Source organism: Cebus imitator, unplaced genomic scaffold (assembly GCF_001604975.1).
Source record: "Cebus imitator isolate Cc_AM_T3 unplaced genomic scaffold, Cebus_imitator-1.0 Scaffold766, whole genome shotgun sequence".
Classification (NCBI taxonomy): Eukaryota; Metazoa; Chordata; class Mammalia; order Primates; family Cebidae; genus Cebus; species Cebus imitator.
Window position 1 is genome coordinate 299,312 of NW_016108081.1, and position 10,513 is coordinate 309,824.

Genomic DNA, 10,513 nt, shown 5'->3' on the forward strand with positions numbered 1-10,513 from the left:
ATATCTCATTGTGATTTTGATTTGCATTTTTCTAATGACCAGTGGTCATGAGTTTTTTTTTTTTCGTGTTTGTTGGCTGCATAAATGTCTTTTCTTGAGAAGTGTCTGTTCATATTCTTCACCCACTTTTTGATGGGGTTGTTTGTATTTTCTTGTAAATTTGTTTCAGTTCCTAGTAGATTATGGACATTATCCCTTTGTCAGACGGATAGACTGCAAAAAATTTCTCCCATTCTGTAGGTTGCCTGTTCACTTGGGCCCATGCCTATGTCCCTAATAGTATTGCCTAGGTTTTCTTCTAGAATTTGTATGTTTTTTAGGTCTTACATTTAGGTCTTTGATTCGTCTTGAGTTACTTTTTGTACAAGGTGTAAAAAAGAGGTTCAGTTTCAGTTTTCTTCCTGTGGCTAGCCAGTTTTCCCGACACCAGTTATTAAATAGGGAATCCTTTCTGCATTGCTTGTTTCACAAAGATCAGATGATTGTACATGTGTGGCATTATTTCTGAGGCCTCTGTTCTCTTCTGTTGGTCTATATATCTGTTGTGGTACAAATACCATGCTGTTTTGGTTACTGTATCCTTGTAGTATAGTTTGCAGTCAGGTAGCATGATGCCTCCAGCTTTGTTCTTTTTGCTTAGGATTGCCTTGGCTATTTGGGCTCTTTTTTGGTTCTGTATGAAATTTACAGTAGTTTTTTTCTTTTTTTCTAATGCTGTGAAGAAAGTCAATGGTAGCTTGATGGGGATAGCATTAAATCTATAAATTACTTTGGGCAGTATGGCCATTTTCATGGTATTGATTCTTTCCATCCATGAACATGGAATGCTTTTCCATTTGTTTGTGTCCTCTCTTACTTTATTGAGCAGTTGTTTGTAGTTCTCCGTAAAGACGTCCTTCACATCCCTTGTAAGTTGTATCTCTAGGTATTTTATTCTCTTTGTAGCAGTTGTCAATGGGAATTCACTCATGAATTTTCTCTCTGACTATTATTGGTGTATAGGAATGCTTGTGATTTTTACACATTGATTTGGCATCCTGAGACTTTGCTGAAGTTGCTCATATCTTAAGAAAGTATTGGGCTGAGGGATTGTTGGTGGTCAAGAAAGGTCTTATAGTTTCAATTAAGTCTTGAAAACTTGTTATCCGTCTGGCATATTAAATCGTGAAATGTATTATAGGCAGTGGAAATGACATATGCAAAGCCATAAATGCACATCAAAATAGCCTGTTATTTGTGGAAAATTGGAACATTTTGTCATGGCTTCTGTTTAGGCATCAGGTTGCAGAGAACTTTGTATACAAGCTAATGGAATTTTGACTTTATCCTCTAGGGAAATAGATTTCCATCTGTATTCTAACTAGTCCTTATCCATATAGGCTCTGCAGGGCCTTAGAATCATCCCCAGAGAAAGAGAATAGTCTAATGAGTAGGGACCCTGTTTTTATTAGAGTGGCTTTGGTGGTTTTGCATGTTTTATTTTGGAATTCTTCGTTGGACTTTATTAGGGATAAAAAATTCACTGCTTTAAAAAAGCTAGTAAAATTGTGAAACTACTGCAATGAAAAATAAGAACACTTGGAAAAGCTTTAACAAGGAGAAAAAGTATTTAAGATAGATTAAACACCATAATGAAGTAGAACATCCAGGGATTATTTCTTATTTTGATCAGCAACCTGAGTGTTTAACCTTTCAGGTGTGGTTCCCAACAAAGGGCAGTTTCCCTTGGCTGTGGGAGTCCAGGAGTTGTTTCAGTGCACTGGTCCAATGTGCCGCTATGCTGAAGACCTGACCCCCATGTTGAAAGTCATGGCAGGACCTGGGATCAAAAGGTATGTTTAGTTATTTTTATTTCCTTCAACTGTTATCCTGACATTAATTCTCTCTTTATTAGTGTCATAGAGGTAGATTTTCTGTCCTAAAGCAAAATATTACTGTGGACTTTGATGAGAGAGCTTTTATATACTTACATAAGCGGATATCATGCTTCACAAATTGGGAAGATGCTGTGTAAAAATATTTTATTGGGAAAATACAAAGAGAGATCTTGTTTTGGGATGGAAACAGGGAATCTTAATGTTATTCATTTGTGAATTTGAGTATAAAGACTAAGATCACTTTAAGCTCAGCCTTTCTGATTCTGCTGCCATCTGTCACACATGCATGTTTCAAATCTCACCTGGACCACCAATGCTGCTTGAAAATCTGTTTCCATAGACAACTTTTCTTTCTATATGTAACGTTTTCTATAGCACTGATTTTAAATTTTTTTCTTTTTAAGTGAACCTGTGATCTCCTCCTCTCATTTACACTCAAGTAAATAATCCCATACTTTATTTCATTAAAAAAATACAATCTATATATAACTTACTTCAGATTCTTACCATCAATTTTTTCTCGGTCTCCAGCCATTTATTCTATTCTCCTCTTTTTTATTTTTTTGAATTTTAGTTTTTGGGATACATGTGAAGAACATGCAAGATTGTTGCATAGGTACACACATGGAAGTGTAATTTGCTGCCTTCCTCCCCATCACCTATATCTGGCATTTATCCCCATGCTATCGCTCCCCAAATTCCCATCCCCCGTTGTCCCAGACCTATTTCCCCCAAACAGACCCCAGTGTATGATGCTCCCCTCCCTCTGTCCATGTGTTCTCATTGTTCAATATCCACCTATGAGTGAGAACATGTGGTGCTTGATTTTCTGGTCTTGTGTCAGTTTGCTGAGAATGATGGTTTCCAGGTACATCCATGTCCCTACAAAGGACACGAACTCATCATTTTTGATGCCTGCATAATATTCCATGGTGTATATTACCACATTTTCCCTGGCCAGTCTATCATCGATGGGCATTTGGGTTGGTTCCAGGTCTTTGCTATTGTAAACTGTGCTGCAATGAACATTCTTGTGCATGTGTCTTAATAGTAGAATGATTTATAATCCTTTGGATATATATACCCAGTAATGGGATTGCTGGGTCGAATGTAATTTTTATTTCTAGGTCCTTGAGGAATCGCCACACTGTCTTCCAAAATGGTTGAACTAATTTACATTCCCACCAACAGTGTAAAAGTGTTCCTATTTCTCCACATCCTCTCCAGCATCTGTTGTCTCCAGACTTTTTAATTATCGCCATTCTAACTGGCATGAGATGGTATCTCAATGTGGTTTTGATTTGCATTTCTCTAATGACCAGTGATGATGAGCATTTTTTCATATGTTTGTTGTCCTCATGTATGTCTTCTTTTGTAAAGTGTCTGTTCATATCCTTTGCCCACTTTTGAATGGGCTTGTTAGTTTTTTTCTTGTAAATCTGTTTTAGTTCTTTTTAGATTCTGGATAACAGCCTGTTGTCAGATGGGTAGGCTGCAAAATTTTTTTTCCATTCTGTTGGTTGCCGATTCATTCTAATGACTATTTCTTTTGCCGTGCAGAAGCTGTGGAATTTGATTAGGTCCTATTTGTCTATTTTGGCTTTTTTGCCAATGCTTTTGGTGTTTTGATCATGAAGTCCTTGCCTACGCCTATGTTCTGAATGGTTTTGCCTAGATTTTCTTCTAGAGTTTTTATGGTATTAGGTCTTATGTTTAAGTCTTTACTCCATTGGGAGTTAATTTTAGTGTAAGGTGTCAGGAAGGGGTCCAGTTTCTGCTTTCTGCATATGACTAGCCAGTTTTCCCAACACCGTTTACTGAACAGGGAATCCTTTCCCTATTGCTTGTTTTTGTCAGGTTTGTCAAAGATCGGATGGTTGTAGATACGTTGTGTTGCCTCTGAGGCCTCTGTTATCTTCCATTGGTCTATATCTCTGTTTTGGTGCCAGTACCATGCTGTTTTGATTACCTCTCTTATTTCGTTGAGCAGTGGTTTGTAGTTCTCCTTGAAGAGGTCCTTTACATTCCTTGTGAGTTGTATTCCTAGGTATTTTATTCTCTTTGTGGCAATTGTGAATGGCAGTTCATTCTTGATTTGGCTCTCTTTAAGTCTGTTATTGGTGTATAGGAATGCTTGGGATTTTTCCACATGGATTTTTTATGCTGAGGCTTTGCTGAAGTTGCTTATCACTTTCAGGAGATTTTGGGCTGAGACGATGGGTTCATCTAGATATAAAATCATGTCGTTGGCCAATAGAGACAATTTGACTTCCTCCTTTCCTATTTGAATACCCTTTATTTCTTTTTCTTGCCTGATTACTCTGTCTAGAACTTCCACTACTATATTGAAAAGGAGTGGTGAGAGGGGGCATCCTTGTCTAGTACCAGATTTCAAAGGGAATGCTTCCTGTTTTTGTCCATTCAGTACAATATTGGCTGTTGGTTTGTCATAAATAGCTTTTATTATTTTGAGATACATTCCATCAATACCTAGTTTATTGAAGGTTTTTAGTATAAAGGGCTGTCGAATTTTGTCAAATGCTTCTCTGCATCAATTGAGATAATGATGTGGTTTTTGTCTTTGTTTCTGTTTATGTGGTGAATTATGCTTATAGACTTGCCTATGTTGATCCAGCCTTGCATCCCTGGGATGAATCCTACTTGATCATGGTGGATATGTTTTTTAATGTGCTGTTGCAATCGATTTGCCAGTATTTTATTGAAGATTTTTTCATCTATGTTCATCACAGATATTGGCCTGAAATTTTCTTTTCTTGCTGAGTCTCTGCCAGGTTTTGGTATCATGATGATGTTGGTGTCATTTAATGATTTGGGGAGGATTCCCTCTTTTTGGATTGTTTGGAATAGTCTCAGAAGGAATGGTACCAGCTCCTCTTTATATGTCTGGTTGAATTCGATTGCGAACGCATCTGAACCTGGGCTTTTTTTGGGTGGTAGGCTTTTAATAGCTGTCTCAACTTCAGACCTTGTTGTTGGTATGTTGAGAGTTTCACTTCTTTCTGGTTTATGCTTCGGAGGATGCAAGTGTTGAGGAATTTATCCATTTCCTCCAGGTTAATAGTTTACATGCATAGAGTTCTTTATAATAATATCTGATGATGGTTTGAATTTCTTTGGAATCTGTGGTGATATTCCCTTTATCGTTTTTTATTGTATCAATTTGATTTTTCTCTCATTTCTTTTTTATTAATCTCTCTAGTGGTCTTTCTATTTTGTTGATCTTTTCAAAAAATCAGCTGCAGTATTTATCGATTTCTTGAAGTGTTTTTTGTCTCTATCCCCTTCAGTTCTGCTCTGATGTTAGTTATTTCTTGTCTTCTGCTAGACTTTGAGTTTTTTTGATCTTGCTCCTCTAGCTCTTTCAGTTTTGTTGATAGGGTGTCAATTTTAGATCTCTCCTTGCTTCTCATGTGGGCATTTATTGCTATATATTTTCCTCTAGAGACAGCTTTAAATGTGTCCCAGAGATTCTGGTATGTTGTGTCTTTGTTCTCGCTTGTTTCGAAGAACATCTTTATTTCTGCCTTCATTTAATTGTTTATCCAATCAACATTCAAGAGCCAGTTGTTCAGTTTCCATGAAGCTGTGTGGTTCTGAGTTAATTTCTCAATTCTGACTTCTAACTTGATTGCACTGTGGTCTGAGAGACTGTTATTATTTCCGTTCTTTCCCATTTGCTGAGGATTGATTTACTTACAATCATGTGGTCAAAATTAGAGTAGGTGCTATGTGGTGCAGAGAAGAATGTATATTCTGTGGATTTGGGGTGGAGAGTTCTGTAAATGTCTATTAGGTTTGCTTGGTCCCGGTCTGAGTTCAAGTCCTGGATATCCTTGTTAATTTTCTGTCTCATTGATCTGTCTAATATTGACAATGGGGTGTTAATGTCTCCCACTATTATTGTGTGGGAGTCTCAGTCTGTTTGTAAGTCGTTAAGAACTTGTCTTATTTATCTGGGTGCTCCTGTATTGAGTACGTACATATTCAGGATTGTTAGCTCTTCTTGTTGCATTGATCCTTTTACCATTATGTAATGTCCTTCTTGGTCTCTTTTTATCTTTCTTGGCTTAAAGTCTATTTTATCAGAGATGAGAATTGGAACTCCTGCTTTGTTTTGCTCTCCATTTGCTTGGTAAATCTTCCTCCATCCCTTTATTTTGAGCCTTTGTGTATCCTTGGATGTGAGAGTGGTTTCCTGGATACAGTACACCAATGGGTTTTGGCTTTTTATCCAATTTGTCAGTCTGTATCTTTTGATTGGGGCATTTAGTCCATTTACATTTAGGGTTAATATTGTTATGTGTGAATTTGATCCTGCCATTTTGATGCTGGCTGGCTGTTTTGCCCGTTAGCTGATGCAGTTTTTTTTGTTTGTTTGTTTTGATGCTCTTTACCATTTGGTATGTTTTTGGATTGGTGGGTACTCTTTGTTTCTTTCTATGTTTAGTGCTTCTTTCAGGAGCTCTTGTAAAGCAGGCCTGGTGGTTATGAAATCTCTGAGTACTTTCTTGTTTGCCAAAAATTTTATTTTTCCTTCACTTATAAATCTTAGTTTGGCTTGATATGCCTCAGCATTTTCTCCTTCCTTTCAACCCTGGTTAATCTGATGATTATGTGCCTTGGGGTTCCCCTTCTTGAGGAATATTTTTGTGGTGTTCACTGTATGTCCTGGACTTGAATATTGACGTTTTCCTGGATAATATCATTAAGAGCGATTTCCAGCTTGGATTCATTCTCTCCATCACATTCTGGTACACCTATCAAACGTAGATTAGGTCTTTTCACATAGTCCCATACTTCTTCAGGACTTTGTTCATTCCTTTTTACCCTTTTTTCTCTAATCTTGCCTTTTCGTTTTATTTCATTGAGTTGAACTTCGACCTCCGATATCCTTTCTTCTTCTTGTTCAATTTGGCTGTTGAAACTTGTGTATGGTTTGCAAAGTTCTCGTGTTGTGTTTTTCAGCTCCATCAATTCACTTATATTCCTCTCTAAGTTGTTTATTCTCGTTAGCATTTCATCAAATATTTTTTCAAGGTTCTTTGTTTCTTTGCTTTGGGTTAGAAAACGTTCTTTTAGTTCACAGAACTTTCTTATTACCCCCCTTCTGAAACGTGATTCTGTCAATTCATCACACTCATTCTCCATCCAGCCTTGTTCCCTTGCTGGTAAGTTGCGATCCCTTGTCGGAGAAGAGATGTTCTGGTTTTGGGTGTTTTCATCTTTTTGTGCTGGTTTCTTTCCATCTTCATGGGTTTATCCACCTGTCGTCTTTGTAGTTGTTGACTTTCAGATTGGGTTTCTGAGTGGATGTCCATTAGTTGATGATGAAATTATTTCTTTGTGTTTCTTTGTTTTCCTTCTAGTAGTCTGGCCCTTCTGCTGTAGGACTTCTGAGGTCCACTCCAGGCCATGCTTTCCTGGGGATCACCTGAAGTGGCTACAGCACAGTAAGGGTTGCTGCCAGTTTCTTCCTCTGCTATCTTTGTCTGAGAAGGATACCCACCAGTTGTCAGTCTGAAGTCTCCTTTATGAGGTGACTCTTTGGATATACAGGGGTCAGGGAGCTGCTTGAGGAGAGAGTCTGTCCTTTATAGGAACTCAAGTGCTGAGCTGTGAGCTCTGTTGTTCATTCAGACCTGCTGGACAGGTACCTTTAAGTCTGCTGCAGCAGAACTCATAAACCCACCCCCCCTTTTTTCTCAGGTGCTCTGTTCTGGGAGTTCGGGCTTTATTTATGAGTTTCTGTTGTGCTGTTGCCTTTTTTCCAGGCTGCCCTGCTCAGCGGGGAGGCTGCCTAGTCACTGCCTGCAGAGGCTTTGCTGAGCTGCTGTGGGCTCTGCCCAGCTGCCTTGTGAACTTCCCTGCAGTCCTGTTTATACGGGTGTAGTTATAACTGCCTTGTCCATGTTGGTCCACCTCTATAATGACAGACTCTCTCTGTAATGGTGGGCTGCTTCGGCTATGGTGGGCTGCCTCAGCAATGACAAACTACCTCTGCAGTACTGGACTGCCTAGGTAATGGCAGATGCCCCTCCTCCACAGAGTTGGACTGTCCTGGGTTCAGCTGTGCTTGCTGTGAAACTCTCAATCTAGAGCATTTCAGATTGCTGTTTTTTTTGTGGGGTTAGGACCAGCTGAGCCTAGCCACCTGGCTCCCTGCCTCAGAGCCTTTCTTTTTTTCTTGTTTTGTTTTCCATGTGTTTCAGTCACCTGTTGAAAAAGCACCGGGATCTGTGTGATTTCCCATGTGGCAACCCACTGCACCTGCTGAAACAGTGGCACTGAGATTAGTGGTGCTTTTTTGCCCAGGATTCTCCTGGCCTGGCTCCCTTTTTCAGTCCCCCTTTTAATCAGATGAATGGGCAAGTCTGCCTTTCTGGAACTCAATCACCAGCTAAAACTGCGCCCTGATCCATGTATTTTCTATGGAGAACTGCTGCACCAGGTGCTGGCAAAACAGCTGCCCTGGCCAAAACAGCCATCCTGGCCAATCCAGACCTGTTGGTCTCCTCTGCCTGGGAATCTCCTGGTCTGTGTGCAATAAAAATCCATCTGGAAATGCAGCGTCCACTCACCCTCTGTGCTTTCACTGGAAGCTGCAATCCTGAGCTGCTCCCAATCTGCCATCTTGGATCCCTCTCCCCCTCTTCTCTTATAGTGGAGAAAATATCTTTCCATTTTGCTTTTATATATAAGTAGTTTCAGCTATGCTCTTGATCTTATTTTCTCATGTTCTCTCAGACCATTTTTCTGTTACTTACCTTACCTTAGTATGACTTTAATCACTTTCTCTTACCCCCCACACCTTTTCATTATTATTGAACGTGCTGAAGTCTCTTTCATCTTAAAAACAGACAAAATTTTTTTAGTCCCATATTCCTCTTAAACCACTACTCTATGTCCCATTTTACTCCATTTCCAGACTCTCTGTGTGAATTATTTATTCTTATTGACTCTAAAATCTGATATTGCCATCTCATAGATGAATCCACTACATACTGGTTTTTACCACCAAAATTGATTTTCCCAAGGTCCATTAATTTCTTTTTGAGTTTTTGCTAAGAATAATGATTTATCAATACTTACCATTTATTGCCTCATTATAACTGGTGGCAATATTTGTAGTACACTGTCATTTTTGAAACACATTCCACCCTTGGCTTTTGTGATTCAATTTTTTTTAAAAATCATTTTTGGATGGCCAAATAGGAACAGTTCTGGATTGCACCTTCCAGCAAAAATGCAGCGGGTGAGCGATCACCGCATTTCCAAATGAAGTCTTACTGCCCACAGACCAGGAGATTCCTGGGAGGAAATGAACAACGAGTCTCCAGTGAGGCTATTGCAGCCAGTGGAGCCGGTGCCACACAAAAACTGACACAAATCCAGGCACCATTGCAACTGGTGACTGGAACGCTTGAGAGATAGATTTGTGCATTCAGCTGAAGAAAAGGGGTCTGAAACAGGGAGCCAGGTGATTTCGCTTGGCTGGTCTCATGCCCTAAATGATCAGCAATCTGAAACGCTCTGGACTGAGAGTTTCACAAAAGCACAGCTGGACCCAGGATGGTCCAGCTCTGTGGGGGGAAGGGAATATGCCATTACAGAGGCAGTCCACCACTACCAAGGTGGTCTCCCATTAATGAGGCAGTCCACCATTAAGGAGGCAGACCGCCATTACCAAGGCAGTTCTAACTGCAACCCTATAAACAAAACTGCAAGGAAGTTCACACAGCAGCTGGGCAGAGCCCACGACAGCTCAGCAACGCCTCTGCTGGCAAACTGTTACTAGGCTACCTTCTCATTGGGCAGGGCATTTCTGAAAAAAGGCAGCAGGATGACAGGAACTTATAAATGAAGCCCTACCTTTCTGGGGCAGAGCACCTGGAAAAAAAAGGCGGTTATGAGTTCTACTGTAGCAGAATTAAACGTACCTGTCCAGCAGCCCTGAACAGAACAACGGAGCTCACAGCTCAGTACTTGAGCTACTGTAAGGGACAGACTATCTCCTCAAGCAACTCCCTGACCCCCATATAACCAAAGAGACACCTCATAAAGGAGAGCTCAGGCTGAAATCTGATGGGTATCCTTCTGGGACAAAGATAACAGAAGAAACTGGCAGCAACCCTTACTGTTCTGCAGCCACTGCAGGTAATCACCAGGCAAGCAGGGTCTGAAGTGGACCTCCCGCAGTCTTATAGCAGAGGGGCCTGACTGTTAGAAGGAAAACTAATAAACAGAAAAAAGTAATTTCATCAGCAACAAAAAGGATGTCCACTAAGAGACCCCATCTGAAAGTCACCAACCACAAAGATGGGAAAAACCAGCGTGAAAATGATGAAAAGACCCAAAACCAGAGTGCCTCTCCTCCTCCAAGGGATCAAAACTCCTCACAAGCAAGGGAAAAAAGCTGGATGGAGAATTAGTCTGATGAATTGATAGAAACAGGCTTCAGAAGATGGGTTATAACAAACTTCTCTGAGCTAAAAGATCATGCTCTAACCCAATGCAAGGAAACTAAGAACCTTCAAAAAAGGTTTGACAAAATGTTGACAGGAATAAACAGCTTAGAGAGAAATATAAATGAATTGATGGAGCTGAAAAACACAGCA

The 10,513-nt window shown here is 39.9% G+C and overlaps 1 protein-coding gene across 3 annotated transcripts in view; it reads left to right on the forward strand.

Moving 5' to 3' along the window:
- Positions 1 to 10,513, forward strand: part of FAAH2 (fatty acid amide hydrolase 2) — a 204,501-nt gene that overhangs the window by 75,177 nt on the left and 118,811 nt on the right. For all 3 annotated transcript variants that reach the window (XM_017519684.2, XM_017519685.2, XM_037735270.1), the window contains one exon: positions 1,697 to 1,832. In XM_017519684.2, the coding sequence (XP_017375173.1) occupies positions 1,697 to 1,832 (136 nt within the window). The remainder of the gene's footprint in view (positions 1 to 1,696; positions 1,833 to 10,513) is intronic.